General features: G+C 44.0%; 1 protein-coding gene across 2 annotated transcripts in view; it reads right to left on the reverse strand.

Annotated features, from left to right (window-relative positions):
- Positions 1 to 524: 524 nt before the first annotated feature.
- LOC119455864 (uncharacterized) overlaps positions 525 to 19,473 on the reverse strand; it is a 32,555-nt gene continuing 13,606 nt past the window's right edge. For both annotated transcript variants that reach the window (XM_037717379.2, XM_049669381.1), the window contains 10 exons: positions 17,751 to 17,903; positions 17,265 to 17,397; positions 15,606 to 15,763; positions 9,917 to 10,021; positions 8,693 to 8,773; positions 6,467 to 6,617; positions 5,126 to 5,238; positions 3,774 to 3,956; positions 1,354 to 1,508; positions 525 to 778 (listed from right to left, as the gene is read on the reverse strand). In XM_037717379.2, coding sequence (XP_037573307.1) covers positions 1,410 to 1,508; positions 3,774 to 3,956; positions 5,126 to 5,238; positions 6,467 to 6,617; positions 8,693 to 8,773; positions 9,917 to 10,021; positions 15,606 to 15,763; positions 17,265 to 17,397; positions 17,751 to 17,903 — 1,176 coding nt within the window. In that variant the 3' untranslated portion in view covers positions 525 to 778; positions 1,354 to 1,409. The remainder of the gene's footprint in view (positions 779 to 1,353; positions 1,509 to 3,773; positions 3,957 to 5,125; positions 5,239 to 6,466; positions 6,618 to 8,692; positions 8,774 to 9,916; positions 10,022 to 15,605; positions 15,764 to 17,264; positions 17,398 to 17,750; positions 17,904 to 19,473) is intronic.

Genomic DNA, 19,473 nt, shown 5'->3' on the forward strand with positions numbered 1-19,473 from the left:
GAAGGTTCGGGACCGTGAAGTTCAACGTGAACGTACGAAGCGAGCGGCGGAACCCGACCTTCGAGAACGTGAAGGCGCGTTGGTTCGTGAACGTCGAGCAGCGGATCCTGAGCTTCGGCAACGTGAAGCAGCGTCGGTTCGAGAACGTCGAGCAGCAGCACGGCGTTCACGCGATGTGATGGGGACCAACGCAAGTTAACACGTAATAAAAACGTAATAACACCAAGTTAACGACGTTAATAACACCGTAATAACAACGTAATTAACGCCGTTATAACGACCGCGATGCTCTGCATCAGCCCATTGTTCCCCTCGGGAAGATGGTGCAATTTCTTTAACGTGCATCTATGTCTAAGTAAACGAGCGTTTATGTATGCCGCCCCCATCTGAATGCGACCACCGCGGCCAGGATCGACCCCTAATCCGCATGCGTAGCAGAGCAATGTCATAGCCACAGAGACACCACGGCAGGTGGGCCCAGACGTAAGCAACGGTGCCACAATGTACGGTATACAAGCCAATGGTACGCTGCTAGGACCCAAGGTGAAGGTCAGCGTTTATTTTTCTGTTCGGCGATGGGTGCATAATCACCCTGCTGAGGCATGTTGAGATTTCGTAATGACTGTGTCGTTCCGCGGAGATCACTGCAGCTCGATGGGACGCTCTTCATTTTGGATGAGACCATCGGGCTTCTTTCTGGTCAGGTAAAACCGCATGGCGAGGACTCCGCAGGCAATACCGGCCAGCGTGAACGTCACCGCAATAGCGGCGAACACGCCTGTGTGTTAAAAACGTGTAGGTCAAAATTCACTCCGAAGTTTCCCATGCACTCACACAGACTGCATATTGCAAACATGAACCTTGCGATTGAATTACGTCTTGCCCTGTAACAATTGTTCACCTAACACAGCTTGAATGTGTATTACTGAAAGGGAAGGTTGTGAGGACAGTATGTAATTTAAGGTACTATTATACAGTAAATTACATGCTGTCCCCGTAATCTCCCCGTCGGTAATCGACATTCAGGCTGGCTTAGGTGAGCTATTGTTACAAGGCAAGAAGTAACTCCACTGCAAGTCAGTTGCGTACTCAGAAGAAATGACTAAGCCCACTGTGCACTCGTTCTAACCAATATCTTGAAGGCTTGAACGTGGGTGAAATCCGGCAAAATCAACGATCACGTATTGCCCATGCCTAAATATACAGCACCTGTGAGATGCAATTGTGAATAAAAAAAAAAGAAGCGCCCCCCCCCCCCCCCCTTCCTTACGTGTCCCTTAAGTGCCCTAAACCACAGAAACTGATCGTCATATCCAGTTGTAAGATGTTAATAGTTGTGAATAGAAAACGTACCAGGGCTATAACCAGCGTCTTGACCAGCTGGAGAACTTTCCTTTCTTCGAACAATGTCATCCAAGGTCCTTCTGTGGTTGGTAATAAAGCGTACTTTTCATCTTTGGCCATTGTGCCTCCACGAAAGAGTCCTTCAGCACCTCGTAGGTACGCAGCTAGAGGGAACAAATATATTTCCTTATAGTTTGCAAATTGTCGAAGACGAGCACGTCACTCAAATTTTAACGACAGAAAGGAAACGTGTGTGCGTGAAAATCAGTTGTGTTTGAAATGCAGTTATCTTGTACATTAGGGATTATTCTTTTTCAAAAATCAGAAACTCTGAGTATACCTTCAACTCTGCTGCAGAGCCACACAACTGTTTTTTTTTTCATAAGCTCTGTCGAAGGTTCAAATAAGAATATTCAATATCGATAAACTATGGAGGGATGGATAGATAGTTTTAGATACTCTGAGTGTGAGCGTCGCCTTTAAAATGGGCTGGTGGGTTGCACCACAAGGCTCGTTTTCTTATTTTGTCTAGTTTCCTACCTAAATGATTTTTTTTAAGTAACGCACAAAGAATTTCCAGCATCAGTAATAATAGATAGAGAGATTTTATTGATATGAAAGGCAGAGAGGTCGACCTGAGCTAGTGTGCTCTAGTCTGCTACTCTGTACTGGGGACGAGGGAAGGGTGATGAAAGTACAGGGATGGATGATTATGCCAGAATCAAACTTTCTGAACCACTATTGGGAACTTTGTTTTTGTAGGCCTTCGTCGTTTGTAGGTCTCCCTGCTTTTCTGCCACCAAACCTCTATAATCGCCTTTTACTAATCTAAGTACACCCGCGTTCTGGTATGTCGCCTCCATCTGAATGCGACCACCGCAGCCGGGATTCAACCCGTGACCACGTGCTTAGCAAAGGAATGCCATAGCCACTGAGATGCCACGGCGGGTTGTCCCAAATGCAAGCAACGACGACGCCACATTGCACGGTTATGAAGCCAATGTTACGCAGGTACGACCCAAGGTGAAGGTCAGCGCTTATTTTCCCGATCCTATCCCATCCTATCCTATCTTTCCCGATCAAGGAATGCGACACTGTGTAAGACAAAAAAAAAACAGAATTGTTTTTCCACCCATGGCAGATTTATGCGAGCAGGAGAAATTTGATAACGCTCTTGATGGCACAGTCTCTTCGCGGAACTGAAAAGCGAACACACGCATGTCCTGAGAAGTCTGCTATTTGGAAGCTTTGTTTTCTGCCAGTGCATGGTCGTGCAGCCGGCATACATGCGTGACCCTACCGGCGTAAAACAACATGCGTTTTTTGACTGCGGGCGCTGAGTAAAGTTTCTTGTGGTACACCACGAACGCTGAAGGAGAGCAGTGGTGCGGCTGTGCTTATTTATCCCATAACCCAGAGGTTCTGAGATAATTAGAAAACAAAAAGAAATGCAGTTTTTTTTTCTCGCATGCATCTGGGGAAATGCGGCACCTGAACGATGTCGTGAATCCTGAGAATGAGAAATCTGAGTGATATTGGTAAATTTTCATGATTCCAAAAATTAAGAGTAGAAAAATCATTTACACGAGGAAATAAAATGACACAGACGCCGCTATCAGTCGACAGAGGCTGTGTTCAGTATTCGCTCTATAGACTGCAAGACAGAGAGCTGATCTGGCAGCAGCCATCTTAAGTCTTGTTCCAATTCTCTAGAAACTGGCAAAGAGACAGCTTCGCGACGCGAAGACAACATCGAAGTAAAGAAAAAGGAGGATGCAGGCTACTTCACTGTCTAAACAAGATGGCGGCTGAGCAGAATGATGAGAAACTCAACGGGAAGGTTTTCTACGTACAAGATAAAGCAGTAAAGCTTTCCTATCCGCCTAGTTTAAGCTACGTTGTGTTGTTCATAGGTGCGCACAGGCGAAGTGTTGAAATACAGCACTGACATTTGCTTTTGTCAACGCGAGATGGCGCCAAGTCGCAGAAACGTCTTCTGAATGTATCCCAATACTTGGGATCAAAGCTGTCATTTTAGCAGTGAAAGTAAACTGTCTTCATTGCTGGCCGGAATTGGAACACACCCGTACTAAATTTTAAAGAGAAAAATTGTCATCCACCCGAATTGTAGAACGAAGCTGCAAAGAAAACCCTGGGAGCCAAATCAGTGCTGCAGAACTGATTTGTCATATTCGTAGTAAGGATAGTCGGCGTTTGTGTTATCCTTTTCGTACCTGTCGTGTCTGTGTTTGTGTCTGTGTTTGTGTTTTTAGGATTGTCCTAGAATCCTGATGTTGAGCACGCAGTGACCCCTGCAATATTTGACTCTGTCTCTCAATCGAGAAACACAGCCAGTTCAACAGCCAGTCCAAGACAAACACTGCGGTAACAAAACAGTACATTTGTACAGGATTGACGGTTACACTTACCTGCGTTTTGTCGTTTTCGTCCGCAAGCACAAGAGTGAAAATAAAGCTTCCATTTTGGACCCGCTGCGCAATTTTTTGAACTGATTCATCGACAGTAACCACATGCTTCTGCTGAAGTTCAGACAAGGGTTCCAAAATCTTGAAGAAAGCCGTTATTTCATTCTTTCTTCGATAAAAGTATACCTGTTGATGAGAAGGACGCTCAAATTAACAAAGCGTAGAATGATAAACTCCGCAAAATATAATGATTTGCATGAGTAGTCAATGAAGTAGGAAGGTTGCACACTCCTTTGCGCTATATGTCTTTTTTTTTTCAGAAGAAGGTATATCAAAGACTTGTGGCCCATTTGTTGTTTACTTTTATTCATAAAACACTAACTTTGCCACAATCTGTTACTTCGCAGAGAGCTGATGCTCGAATTTCAAGCAGAAGTCGCCACATGTCCTGTCACTTTCCCAATATTTTTAAGCTGCATATGCATAAAGCCCCCCGGCTTCGTTCTAACTTCCCTATTTGTCATTCCATCAGTGCAAACTACCAGTACATCGTAACCTTTACTTTTACGCGACAGATAAAGCTCCCCTTCCCGGTTGTGGCTTTCAACGTCATCGACACAAATGTACTCTATTGAGTGATAACCACAAGAAGTGCATTTGCGACGTATTTCTCACGTGGCGTCGATCGGCGCACCCATTCTGTGGCGCTATGGCAGCAGCGAATGAACTATGCTACTACATAAGATTCTCACCTAAGGCGGCAACCTCATGAGACTCATTCCAGCTGTGAGTCCAGAAAGGGCATAGAAAAAGATAACGAGTAAATAGACGTGAAACGAATACACCGGTGGTGCACTGAAGATATGCAGGAATCACAACCGTACTTTTTACGTTTTTGAACAGATATGCCGGCAGTGAATTTATTGACCACAGTGTAGGAAAAAGCTTACGGACCTGTAGCGAGCAGTGAAATCGTCAAATTGAACGTTTCGTAAACGTTAAAGATCTGTTTGTTTAATTTTGTGCTGATGTACACTCTGGTCTTGTCTTAACAGTGCCTTGGCATGGTCGCACATAGTTAGCACTCTATTCACTTTAACTGGTGGTTGCACTGATTACAACTGATACTGACTTGTACGCAGCCGTCAGTTAAAAAATGGATAACAAGCTCTTGTTAAGCACCTGGACTGCCTAGGTTTAAATCTCCCCCCGTACAGCTTCGTGAACCATGACTGGTGTCAAATGAATCGTTCTCGGCGTGCCATAAGTTTGCAGGTATAGGAATGAGAACATTAAAATGTAATGTCTCTTATTAAGACAATGCTTATTATTATATCCATGCCAACGTTACTTACGCCGATGACCTCGATTCGCAATATAGTGTCTATATCTCCATAGTCTTTCAGCGATCCTCGAAGGGCATCGATAAACAATGGCCTGTTTTGCCGAATGACCTTGTAATCCTTTCCTGTAAAAGGACAAGTATATTAAATGTAGTGAGCTCATTTACGCCCCCCTTTCTTACTATATTTGCTAAGCGCTATGTGTAATGCCGTAAAATATAGGCTACCATGACCGTTGAGACAGTGCGATGCGTTTTTGAGCTTTAATGATCATAGGAACGCGCACCGAAAAACAAAGGTAGTGGGTTCAGTGTAAGGAGAGTTACGTCTCTAACCCTGACAACCCGCATCTATGAATCAAATACGAGTTCACGTAGGAGCACATTGATGGATTCATTGTTTTGTTAGTTTAGTTATTCCATGAAAGAGTTCCAAGTGATAATGAACAACTTTAGTGCTACCCTATTTGGACCCCATTTTTTTAGACTTTGTCAGTGTGGCCGTGAATTTGTTACAGCTACTGCGGTGAAGGTAGCCTGCTGATTATCCATGCTAGCCAAGTCCTACATTCTGAGGAAATAGTAGTTGACAGGGAGGCCCATTAGATTTTAAACCCTAACAACAAGAGCTAAACAGTAACAGAACGCCCCAGAGAAGCACATGCATAATCTGGACCGACGGCTGCAAAACTAATAGAGTGAAGAGTGGAAAATGAAAGATTGAAGGTAGGCATGTTAACCAGAACAGAGTTCGGTTGACTGTCAAGAGAATGATTCGGCCACCACGTATTTGACTTCGGATCAGTGACTATATTTCGTTTATTCCGAGGACAGCCCTCAATTGTTGCTTACGTGGAATGCTTCACATCAGTTACGTTATATATTTTCGTCGGACATGCGCTAAACATTTTCGGCAGCGACAAGATTACGCCGCTGCCGAAAATTTACACCAGCGGCGACGTAAAATGCACTTGGTTAGTGCAATAATCGCTCTGCGTTTGTCTGGTTGAGCTCTGCTATACCAGGTGGTTGGGCACCGTGCAGGCGGTTCACGTTTGGGTCTGCGCTCATCCAGTAAAACACTCAATCCGCTCACGTTTACCGGAATACCAGACGCGCTAAAACTCTCTATTTACTGAAACGGCTGACGCTCCCGCTTTAACCTCGCCACCACGCGCCACTGTAGCATTCTGCAACCTTGCAGGTGCGTATCGCTGGCATTGTTATTTTACTAGTTACAGAACTAAATCCCACTATTACACTGTTAAACCTTCTGTAGTGTCGCATACCATATTAAACCTTTTGTACTAATATTTCGTCCTAACCCTGTTAGTGATACAACCATATGAGTTACCGTTGAACGAAACTTTGAACGTCCTTGCTTCATGACGAGGGATACAACCCGGTGCTTCAAACACCGACAGTGGCGGCTGTTCCGAGGTAAACTTGAAGTAGTTCTTCATCACCACGTGCTGCTTGAATTCCGTTACTCCGTCCTTTGTAACCTTCGACGGAGAACAATTCGATATTTAATTGCAGTTTTAAGTCAGAAGAACGGTACTGTCCGTTGTTAAATATAACGTGCTGTTCGTACTCCTTCATTGATTACAGCTGATGTACAGCACAAATTTCCACACACGCCATTCTTTTATAACCATATCACCTTCTTACAAGTCGGATATATCAGTCACATTTATCGTGAAAGTTGAAGAAACTTTGCGCTTGTATTGAAAATATTACTCGTCAGGCTTTCAGTCTAGAGCGCACTACAGCGTACAGATTCAGAGTAACAGTGGAGCTCATTATAATGCAGACACTTCCGTGACGGATTCGACTGAAAATAAGGCCTGTGTAAATAGCGCCTTGTCTGCAAGCCTACGCCATCCCCTAGTCGCAACTAGAAAATGCATTATGAGAAACCAATCAAGTAAATATCAATAAATTTTCATATATTATTCCCGTACTGCGCAGTTGTCCATTGCGAAACTCAAAACGGCAGAAAGCTGAACAAGTAGGTAGGGTTTTATTGCACGAAAATGAGCGCGTACAAAACATGAACACAAGAAGTGTTGTCCTTGCTGTTCTTCTTGAGTCCTTGTTTAGTACATCTACCCCTCTACCACTGCAAAACTCCGCTTTCAATGGTACATCTTGGCCTATATCGTTTTGATGCAGTCATTATGCATACTAAGGGAGATAGCCTGTCAATAAATACGAGCTATTGGTCCGTCTAAGCGTCCTTCACAATAGCACTTGCAAGCATGCACGACTCCAGTGCTCACTAAACCGCAGCGTCACTTGCAAGGCTGCCAATCTAGCTAAGCCAAAACTTGCACAACCTCCTTGGTCTTACAAGGCCTGTTTATCTTTCTAACATGTTTTCAAAACTTTCTTGTGGCACATAGCACAACTCTGCATCTTCAGGGGGAGTAGTCGAAGAGGTGGACATTGATTGCATGACAGGTGATAATGTTTACTTAGCTACCTAGCTATGTTACTTGACTAATAAACGAATTAAGTTTATTAGTTAGTTACCCCAATTACTTCATAAATTATTTTAGGTAATATGTTAAGATTGCTCAAATGAATCCGCGAAATAATCAAGTCATACGTACTCAGACGAGCTCCCTAAACTAGCCGCATATTGAAGCATTAGACCACCAATATCTGAAAACGGTGTGGGCGTTCCAGTTAAATTCGTATCAAAATAAGTCGGGTGGTTTTTGCTATTATATGGAAGGTCAGTGTATTTATTAGCACATCTTGGGCCGGATATCTTGGAACTATCGCCTGTCTAGGAAGTTCTGCTAAACAAATACGACTGTAGTACCCAGCCTGAATTGCAGTGTTGCAAAGAATGCCGCTAAGTAATTAATTATCAAGTAAATGAGAGCTAATTGGTCAGTTACCTATCCAAGCGTTGTGAATTTTTATGCAAGAAATATTCGCCTCTTTGGGTAAGTTACCAGAAGAGGTGGTTCACGCTTTCTGGCAACAAAGATACATAAAAATTCTCATAGAAGACACATTTAGGAAATATAAAAAAGCATAGTAAGTTAATAATAGTGTTCTTGTTCATGCTTATATTTCGTCTGTGGCTTATTTTGCGACTCAAGCCCCTTCTAGTCATAAAAAAGGCAGGCGGTGAAAGTCGCAATAGACAGATGCTGCCTAATTGCCTTTCAGAACTCATTCCTTTACACCTTTTGCCAAGGGCCACGAATGACCACGCTACGCAGGGGCCTCTACTGTCTAATTTCATTTGAACAGCCGTGACGTCCAAACATTGATGAATTGATGGCGCTTATATGAAGCTCCAAAGGTAATCCTGGGCTGTGTAGTGTAAAATTCCCGATTTTTTTTTTTTTGTAGATTGGAATTTGATTCGAGGGTGCTTAAGCAGCTTGCAAGGTCTGCTAATTACATTACAACCGGCACCTCTGTAAAAAAAAAAGGAACGTGCTTGCGTAAGGTCTTCAAAATTTGTTGATGCGTTGAGAACTTGTGCACGTCGCAGGACAAGCTGCGTTGCCAGTCGGCAGAATATACTCAAAGTTCCAGTCCACGTAAAAAAAATTACCTGATGCTTGTCGATGTAGATGCTTTCCTGGACAGGAACAAACTCAATATCACGCTCACCTGAGCGCTCTGCTTCAGAGTCCTGAAAAAAAGAATTGTGCTTAGATATGGGTAACTTAGTCATTGACATGACAGCGATGGGATTCAGATGCCAGAAAACTGCCGCAATCCCGTTTCGAGCAGCAACTTTTGCTGAATATATATTTTTGTTTGTAAAAAATTCCAGGCACATATTCTCTATACTCTAGTACATAAGATCTCGTATGTACTGGATATTGCAAAATTGACAATAAGTCTTCTTTGCAAGGCTGTAATTAAATGCAGAGCAATGTTTTGCGTCTGCGCTTTCAGTGCTTGCTGGGCGGGAAGACACCGGGGGAAGAAGGAGGGGGGGGGGGGCGAGGGCTTTATTTAATGCTCACAGCGGTCAGCATTACGTCCCACTAACATGTAGCATCTTCGAAAATAACCGATGGTAAATACAGACCTTGACAGTGTTATCCGGGCGTGTTAAAATTTACAGAGGACAAAAGCGGAAGTGTTCATGGTCTCTATTTGTAATCACAGACAATTATCTGTATCTTAATTTATCAAATATGTTGGTAAATGTGCCACCAAAGCGAATTTACTTGTGGGCAGTGAATTGTCGAACAACTGCATGTGAAAAAATTAATCTACATCACTCCTTATCTAAAAGATGTTTCGTATTATTCCCTCCGGGCCAGAATTTATTCTAAAAATAAAGATCTTTGATAGTATCGAAAGTATTAAAGGGCTCTGGTAAAAGCCTTCACGTGCACATGACAAAATTATTTTGCCCAAGAGACACTGCACAACATGAATTTAGAATAAACGTGCGTTCATGGAATTATAAATAAGAAGAGTAAGAAAGGTTAAATAAATGACGGAATATGGAAACTATTGAACTTTTGATGATATTGTGTAAAAAGTTGATGCGCGAGATCATTCCGTCAGTGTCAATGATAAATAGAGAGACCTTGGTTGACTTAATCAGTAGATTCAAAAAAGAGATCGTTAATATGGCAACTATGATGGACGGTGGAAATTGGCGCAATATGGAAATTGCTCATGGTCACAAATGGCACTCGCGACCTCGAGACGATGAATACCGGCATCAAGACGAGTAGCTCGTCGACGCCGTTTCTCTTCTCGTTCTTTTGTTACGCGCGCCGTTTTCTTCTGTGAACGTGGCAACCGTGCTTACCGTCATAAGTGATATCTCGTGCCTCTTCATAGTATTCTCCGCAACATCCAGCGATTCATTGATAAGAGCCGTCCATGTTTCAACCTCTATTCCTCTTATCTTGTACTGCACTGAAAGCCAAAGCAAAAAAATTACACATCAGGTATGTGCAGATTTAAATGCATAAAACATCGCCAGATGTTTCCTGTTTTTCTGCAGATGTTTGCTTTCAGGATGCTTCCTCTTTCCTGCAGAGCACATCTTGAGATTTTTTTTTTTTCGGTAGCCAAATGCCTAGCTCGCCTTAGATGTCGCATAGAAACATTATTTTACCGTTACCTTCAAAATTCCAAGTGAAAAACAACGAACAGCAGCTCCTAGTTGAAAGTTTTCGTATTCCCATAATATATACAAATACTGAAAAAAATCAAATTATTTTATTACGATTACCTTTCTTTGGTAATTTCACCTACATTTTGGTATGTCTGTCAGTTTGTCAACGCCAACTCGCCAACTTGGACCACTAACTTTCTGTGGCGGACAGCTTTCTGTGGCAATGAAGGGACAGCTAGTGAGGTAAAGCCCACACGAATGACAGCGCTTTAAAAAAAAAAGTTCCACATTTTCATCCGTGTTGCTTTTGGCTGGGAAAAAGAAAATAGAAACACTTTATTTACAACATCAAAATAAGACATACCAGTGAATGGTAAACTTGACCTATTTTCCTGCTGTTATCTTCTGCGTCTGGATAAATGTGATACCGTTACATGAGGATGCTACAACCGATTCAGTATGTGCTACGAAGAACCAACGCCACTGCCAAACGATGTCAGACTACTTGGCGAAGTAACACATTTGGAGAAGCTCCGTCCCCGTATCCCCCCCCCCCCCCCCCCCCACAGATCCCTCTCTAAACTCGAGCAGGTGGCCTGGCGCCAGCTCCAATCCCGTACCTTTCAATCCCCAGCTCACCTTGCCCTTCTCCACCCCGGCCTTTTCTCCCCTGAATGCACCCTCTGCGATGCACCCAGAGCAGACTTTCACCATATCCTCTACATTTGCTCTCAGCTCCAGCCACCTTCCGAATGGCAACTCACCGACATAGAGCGATGGGAGGTCGCGGTGTCCAGTTCGGACCCGGCTGCACAAACGCAGCTGGTGGGCTGGGCTCTAAGAGTAGCTGAGAGCCATAAGCTCCCGGCCGCCCTACGTGATATCGAGCCAACCCGTCAATAGGCTGTAAACATAAGGCTCAAGAATTAATGTGTTAACCACCTCCACCACCGCCCCCGTAGCTTTTCCACAGAAAGCTGTTCGCGAGTATAGTCCGTGGTCTAATGGGTTAATGGGTCGAGCTGCTTTTATCAGGGAACCAGGTTCGAAAAAACAATCGTCGGATGAACATTGGTCGCTGGGAATATGCCAGTGGGTATGTGGTGTTTTTCAATGACAAATAAAAAAATACCATAAGATTTCCTCGGTGCTGGGCGAAATCCATTTTTATACTTCATTTAACTTTATACGGTTTAATTTTTCCTCGATACTATCGAAAATAATATCTATTAAGCAATTTATTACATATATATATATATATATATATATATATATATATATATATCATCATGAGCCTATATTTGTGTACACTGCCGGACGAAGGCCCCTCACAGCGAACGCCAATTACCCCTGCCTTGCCCTAGCTGCTGCCAACTTGCCCCTGTAAATTTCCTAACTTCATCACACCAGCTAGTTTTCGGTCGTCCTCGACTGCGATTCCCTTCTCTTGGCACCCATTCTCTAACTCTAATGGTTCACCGGTTATCCATCCTACGCATTACACGGCCTGCCCAGCTTCCATTCTTTTTTCTCTTAATGTCAATTGGAATATTGACGATCCCCGTTTGCTCTCTGATCCACACCACTCTCTTCCTGTCTCTTAACGTTAGGCCTAACATTTTTCGTTCCATCGCTCTTTGTGCGGTCCTTAACTTGTTCTCGAGTTCTTTATTAACCTCCACGTTTCTGCCCCATAAGTTAGCACCGGTAGAATGCAATGATTGTAAACTTTTCTTTTCAACGAAAGTGGTAAGCTCCCACTCAGGATTTGGCGGTACCTTCTGTACGCTCTCCAACCAAATTTTATTCTTGTGTAAATTTCCTTCTCAGGATCAGGGCCCCCTGTGAGTAATTTACATAGATAAACGTACTCCTTTACAGACTTTAGCGGCTGACCGGTGATTCTGAATTATTATTCCCTTGCCAAGCTATTGAACATTATCTTTGTCTTCTGCGTAATAATATATTGCTATATATAGGGTGACCGGAAATAATTAGCATAAATTTGCACCCTGCGTTCAACACTATATCATTCCCTATTAGTTCACTTGTTTTACACACGTGTTCTTGCCCTGTTAAAGTGGCTGATTTTCTTATTTTTTTTTAGCTTAGCTTCGATTCTGAAAAGGTTCAGGTTCTAGGGCTTTAGGGCTTGAAGGCCAACTGCAACGCAATTTGTGGGGAGCACGTAAAAAAAAAGTTTTCTTCGGATAGCGTAGCTGCAGAGCCGCCTCCATGCAAAAATTTACGTTTGAAGTGTTTGCACGAAAGGTTTGCAAAAGTAGACGTACTTGATACCAAAACTGAAAAAAACACGAAAAAAAAAACACCGCGATAAGCGTTTACTGGAAATGATGCATGACTCAGAACGTGGGGCTCCTCGGCGTGACCTTCGAGATAATTCACCGGCTGCGGCTTCCCGCGGTGCGCTGAGAAATCTCGGAGGCTACGGTACTCACGTCATACCTTGCAGGCACCAAGTGTCACGTGTCGTCTGCTCGAAGGCTACTTAAAGACTGCTAATAAGAAAATAGGACAATTACCATCCCTAGCTGCAGCTTTGCCAAGATAGCTTCAGTAGTATCTAAACACATTTATAATAAAATTGCGCAAAGTGTAAATGTTGTCGCAGTTGGCCTTTAAGTATCGTTACAGTGCTATCATTTGTGCTGCCCAGCCACGCGCACAAGCATTTGTGCTTATACCAGCTGCTGGTTACGTTGCATAACTATAAAAGTAAATTTCAATTTTGTGTCCTTTCACGTGACTACTGCCTCGATAAAAGAATAAATTAACCGTAATATCATTATCTCTACAGCAGTTTCAGAGTTATGTCAGAATTGCACTTATTCAAATAATAGACAAATGCATTATCCTCAGAACTCCGACAGTTCTGGAAATAAAAAAGCAGCTGCACTTCTCAAGTCGCTCACGCAGAACAAGTGACACAAGATCAGCATGCTGCCATTATTTTTGTATTACATATCTGATAATAAAAAAAAACATTAACTCAGGAAGCACGGGCTGGGAAGTTGATAGACATATGGTAGGTTTACTTCCGTGGAGTGACTGAGTCAACTTTTCTCAGCATTGGGCCCAAAGTGCATGAGTGCAGTCAACGATGTACGAATAGCGGACGTATTTGGAAGAGACGCCGTACTCCGGCATCCACAAGCGAGAGAATTTATGAGCGACAGCGGTTGCCGATGCGCCGTGAACTGTAACTTGCCGCTGGATCACACCAGCCGTGAGCGTTTTCCGAGTGACCGCACACTGGTTTCTTTCTAAGTGTTTGCCGCGGATTATTTAGCGGCGAACGCCCTTTTCACGCGCATGTGTTGCTAGAAAAGTTGTTCCTAGAACACTGTTGCGCGTATTTGACTGCCACGCCCTTTCCTTACGTCAAAATTGTTTTGCAGCGCTGCTGATGCGTACAATCTTGTTTTTTGTGCCACGCGCTGCTACATTCTAGGGTTCTCAACTCCCTGCTACTATGGGAAGGAGGGAGAGAGTGAAAGTGAGGAGAGGGTGCAACTCTATTTTGATAGAAAAAAAAACGTATTCATGCGTTGCTGCTCGGCGTGCTTCTTTTAGGGTGGTCTTGGTCTTGAAGATCTTCCGCACCCCAAGGCCTGGGCCCTTCTGCAGCACATGATGTGCTGCGAAATTCGACCTCTGTGTGATATAGAGAAGCAATAAAGAAGATGGAGAGGTCGAGAGAAATTTCAGGAAGACTACGATAAATACGCAACCCACGGTGTGTGACGCCTTTTCGTGCGTGTGCTGTCAACTTATGTTTCAGCAAGAGCCCAATTTTTTTTTCGGAATTCAATCCAGGCCAAAGAACGAGAGAACTGCCACCACTGGTTGTCATCATAACGCATTGAGCAGGCCTCTTCAGCTCCAGAACTTTGGAAAAAAATTTTAGAAATCGTCAAAAACGTTAACGAAATAGTTAAGGAATTTTATCAGGCGAAAAGGAGTTTATACAGTAGCAGCAAGCTAGAGTAAAAACGATCTTTCATTTTTTATAGGCTACAGACCAGAATTTTCAGCACTTGTAGGTGGCAGTCATCTTTTTCCGGGGACTGCGTGAACAGGCGGAACATATAGCAGGAACAGCATGGCCGCCATAGCACACTGTTTTTCACCTGATATCATTATTTACCCTTTTCTTTAAGTTTGAACTTTTTTTTACGTTTTTTTTTTCAAAGTCCTGGAGCTTGGTCAAATCTATCGAATGCGTTATGAAGACAGTGACTGTTCCTCTAGCATGCTTGTTGCCAGTGTTCGCTCACCATCGGCTGTTACGTCATATAATTGTTACTCCCTGCGCGAGCTGTTGTCGAGTTTATGCATGCTTGGTCTAGACGCGGGCGCGAGAGTAAATAAATTCTGATCTATAGGGCAGCTAATAGAAAAGCTGGACGTTCACAGAGGCTCAACGAAGCATCTTCTTCTTACGTAATTGCATTTTTCATGGAATCCATCTGAAACGCATACTTGTTGCCTTGGTGATAGTTATAGGGGACGCATTCACCTACTTATTATTGAAGGTGTTTCGCATGCAGAAAGCGAACTTTGGATAACGACGACCACACGAAGGCGTTTTGACATTCTGTCCGTATCAAGACATGGCCACCGCAGCTTCAAGTGTTCCCGTGTTCCCCTTAGGAACATTCAAGCTACGAAGTCACTGTCACAGGTAAGCATAAGGGAGTAAATTATAACACAAAAGATACATAGCGTTAATCGAAAAACAATGCGTATATTTATCATGTCAATGCTGACAAACAAGCGCGGGCTTAGCCGTGTTTTGTTTGGTGTCATTTTCACTAAAGGTGCTGACTTAAACACGATCGCGTTCAACGCATCTTGACGACAATGACGTACGTGGGTCAGTCCGTTTTGTTTCTGGCAGTGCTGCTGCAGCCGAAAGCGCTTGGAATAATTGGTACCAGGACGTGTCCAGTAAAGATATTGGGCGCCCGTACTGCGCTTTACATTTGAAGCTACCAACTTCTACAATGAACGAGAGCTACACGACAGAATAATATAATAGATGCGGTTTTAGCAAGCTGACGTCTATACGCGTTGGCTGGCGAACAATAAGTTCTTTAGGCGTTGAATTCTTCCATGAGGAGTGGCTGCACGCATTTGTTATGTATACACATATGTATCAGGCAAGCTGTTTGATATAAATATAAATAAAACCCCCTCTAAAAATAAAACATACTCAATAATACTGTGTGGAAAGGTCGGATCATGCATAAACACATGTACGTTCCCATTGTGCGGGATTATTCAATACGCTTATTACAAGGCATGTTTTCCTTTTAATATAAACATATGGATTAAGCAGAACTCATTGTCTTACTCTTCCTTGAAAGCGGTGTTCCTTCGTGAAACCAAATAGTTTCTCCGGGTCTAACATTTCAACACCCACGGTGCCGTTTGGTTCCGAGAGAAAGAAATCCGTTGTGAGCTTTCTCACGACGCACTCCCCGCTTGAAGGATGCGTGACGAATGCGGCTTCTGAAAAAAAAAAAGAGTAACCACGTCCCCCAAAAGAATATAATTGAAAGAAAAATTATTTCTGGAAGTGTTTTGTGTCCTTAGAGAACGTGATCGCATAACAGGCGAACGCGGAGAAGAAAAAAGAAAAAGAATGCAGTGGCGATGTAACGGTAAACGAGAGAGAAATATGCTAGCATTTAGTCGCACCTCTTTGTGGTCTCGGATGCTTGAATGAAACCGCGTTCACTACATTGCAAAGTGTTGTCCAGGAGCTCAATCGGCCACAGGTCTTACGTCTTCGAGCAGCGAAGTGCAACTGACGGTGATCGGGAGCGGACCCACCGTCACGCAGTTGCGCCATATGTATATATATCCACTTTAATTTCCCTTTTTTTATTATTTTCTACATTTCCATTTCAAGCACATAACCACGTTATATGAGACACAGAAACCTCAGCATACGCAGTCTTTTGGGAGACAATACGCCACCACCAGAAACGCGATCGCTTCGACCACGAATCTTGTATGGCAAATTGACATTACATATACAGGTATTCGGCTGTGCGAAGTTACGTATTGGAATGTTTTCAGCTGACCTTTGTAGGAGTCACTCTGCGTCTCATCGATTTGTCATCACGGTACGAACAGCCCAGGACTGTGCCGAGACGCGGCGCGGCGTACGACAACGTTCATTGCCTGAAAGGATACTGCGCAGTCCGTGACGCTAAATTGAGGATACCTTCAATTATTAGCTCCGGAAAGCTGTAAATTGTTTTTCAGTATTGTTGTCTTTTGATATTCTTAGTTTATAAACTTCTGGTTCATGTTGCGCAAAACTATAACGCAATAAACCAAGAAAACCTTAAAATAACGCTCGATGTACCCTGACCTGGTACGCGTTGAATACCTCAGTGTGCAGTGCTGTCACTCATTGTAAGACTTGTTTATCTGATTCGCCAACAGAGAAAGTAACGAAAACGAACAGCCTCTAAAGCCAGCCTGGTGCTGCAACAGCCACCTGGCAAACTTTCAACATCCTGAAGTCACGAGTGCCTAAGTGACACGGCTGATAATTATAATTGTAATAAAGAGGTTCTGATATCTTGTCAGCTCTCTTTCCACACGCTGGCTATCCATAGCCATACATAGCTACGGTGTGCGAATGACTTTATCAAGGCCGATAAAGACATCATATCAAACAACTAAAAAAATGAGTGTCAATAATTACTATCGGCCACTTGAACGTCAAAAGTGGGAGCCGCCAAGCGCATTCGATACGAAGAGGCTACGATTTGTTTTATATTGTTTTCTTCCTGCACTTGATTAATGACGTCAAAAAAAGATAATGGTAATACTGTGTCCATGATCAGCAGAGTGTTAATTTCCTTACACAGTCCGCAGCTTCAACTATTGCTGAGATCACTTCAGTGGCCTACTTAATGAGCGTGTAACTTCCCGTAACTTCCTCGTAGCAGCAGTGTTGCAAGCTACAGAAACGAGCGTACGTTGAAAGGTTTACCTGCTCCATAGTCAAGGACGATCGAAAGCATGGTATCCAAGCCGCCCGTTTCGTTTATAAGCGGCCAGCGCTTCTCTTCCTCGGATGGCATTATGTCCACCCTGGCCAGGTGCCTCATTGCGTCGTACCAGATCTGCGAGTGGACAAATAAACCAACGCTCGGTGATAATACGAAATTGGAATCATAATAAATCACTATATCTCCGTCAGAAAATCACTTTGCCTTGTAAACCACAGCATGTCATATAAGCGTATATAACAACGAAGTCACCGCTATTGACGAAGAGCTTAAAGTGAATGCAATATTTCTGAATTCAGCTCAAGTATAGTGAGAGCAAATTCACTAGGTTTATCTTTTAAAATGCGAGGACACTAGCTTTTCCACGGGATAGCAAAACGTGCTAGTCATTTCTTCAGCCTCCTGCAAGCTGTACGCCTGAAGAGAAGTATTCAACGCCACGCTACGGTGTCGGGGCCATGTCGTACCTCTTTGAATGACGTCGACGTGAATTCTCCGACATTGGACCCGGTGTCATCGAGGGTAAAGGAGACCTCTTCGACTCGAAAGCTGAACGTGTCCGGTGGTTGTGGCATCTCCCGGTCGTTGGCGTTGTTCTTGCAGTACATTTGCCGAGGCACCTACGGTTAGACACCGCGAATATGAAATATTGTCGGTGGCTGTCCACCATCTTGGCTACTGTGTCTGTGTAGTGTAAATACAGTGTAAATAGTCCCGCCTTGTGTCGTTTTACGTAACAATATTAACCCACCATCTGACAAGCAGTTCTTCACAAGCAGTTTGTGAGGACTCCCGTTTTACAGCGTAAGCTGTTATGAGCTTATTCCAATAGCCGTTCCGAATCGCGATGATGCCGCCGCCGGCGGCCGCGTAACCGCTATCGCCAGAAACACGAAAAAAGTACCCGATTCCCGCCGGGATCGATCCCGCGCCCACTGCGTGGGAGTCGAATACTCTACCACAGAGCCACGCAAGCGCTTGCTATCGGGGCGCGGAAAATACCCATATATAAGGCAAGCACGCAGGGGGAGACAACTCGAGCCTCCATCAGTATGGTGGTGCCATCTAGGTAAGATACCTGCAAACGCAGCGTCCGCAGGCGCAGACGACGATATGCGATTCAGACGAGGCGCGCAATCAGCACGCTCCCGAGATGCCAAGCCTCCGCCAGTATTGTGGCGCCATCTAGTTAAGGTCCCTGCAAAGGCGGCGCGCCCGACATGTAAGTTGCAGTTCTAAGGCTTGATCAGGCTCAGCAGACTGCTGTGCAGAGAGCATTACAAGCCGCACCTCACCGTCGACGCTGGGCGGACAGTTCCGATCGTTCTCATCAAAACGAGGCGAACAGACTGCCGCGATGACCCTGTTGTGCGTGGTGCCCAAATACGAGCTACTCTTGAGCCGCTCCATCAGCTTACACTGTGACTGTGCTGCGTGTGCCGCGCAGGCCTGTGACGTTTTTTTTTTTTTTTTTGTACCTCTAGACTTAGGTTTTTATAAAGGGAAGCCTAACCTTCTGCTCGCCTATTTAAAGGAGGCTAGGACATTAACTGTAGTCTACAAACTACTATCAGGAGCGATAATCTGGACACCACTCTAAAGATGACTGGCGAATTAACGCGCTGCGTCGGGCCATACAATGAACAGTGTTTAAGTGATGTTTGTTTATTTTGATCAAACAATGCGCATCGAAACTTTACTGGGAAACAATGCTGAGATGCAACATGACTGCCGCATCAGTGTTGTGTAAAAATTTAAGTATACTTCACAATACACTTCCAACGGCCATCACTCTTATTTCGTGACAGTCGGTGTTCAAAGGGGCCCTGAAATACATTTCTTAAATACTGAGGAACACTTTATAACGAGTGCGGTGGTTTTCAGGGAATATATATTCTCGAATAAATTTTCGAACATTTAATACGGAAAGAGGTATAAGGAGTGCAATGTTCACCTTCCCGTTCCACCTCAGCTCATCTGTGAATCTCAGTTTGGGCGGCGCGAAAAGCAGGGGCCCTGCCTGTCGTTCTTTTCTTTGTTCTACTTTGTTCCGCGGTGCGAACATGCATGGTTACGTTTCGAAATGGGCCTCTCGCAAAGCTACTCGTGATTGACAGAGGAGTGGCGACGAAGGCAGGCGCAATACGTAAACAACAGTCGCCTATAGGCTTCCTGGTTTTCCTTGACAGA

Source organism: Dermacentor silvarum, chromosome 6 (genome assembly GCF_013339745.2).
Source record: "Dermacentor silvarum isolate Dsil-2018 chromosome 6, BIME_Dsil_1.4, whole genome shotgun sequence".
In the NCBI taxonomy this organism is placed as follows: Eukaryota; Metazoa; Arthropoda; class Arachnida; order Ixodida; family Ixodidae; genus Dermacentor; species Dermacentor silvarum.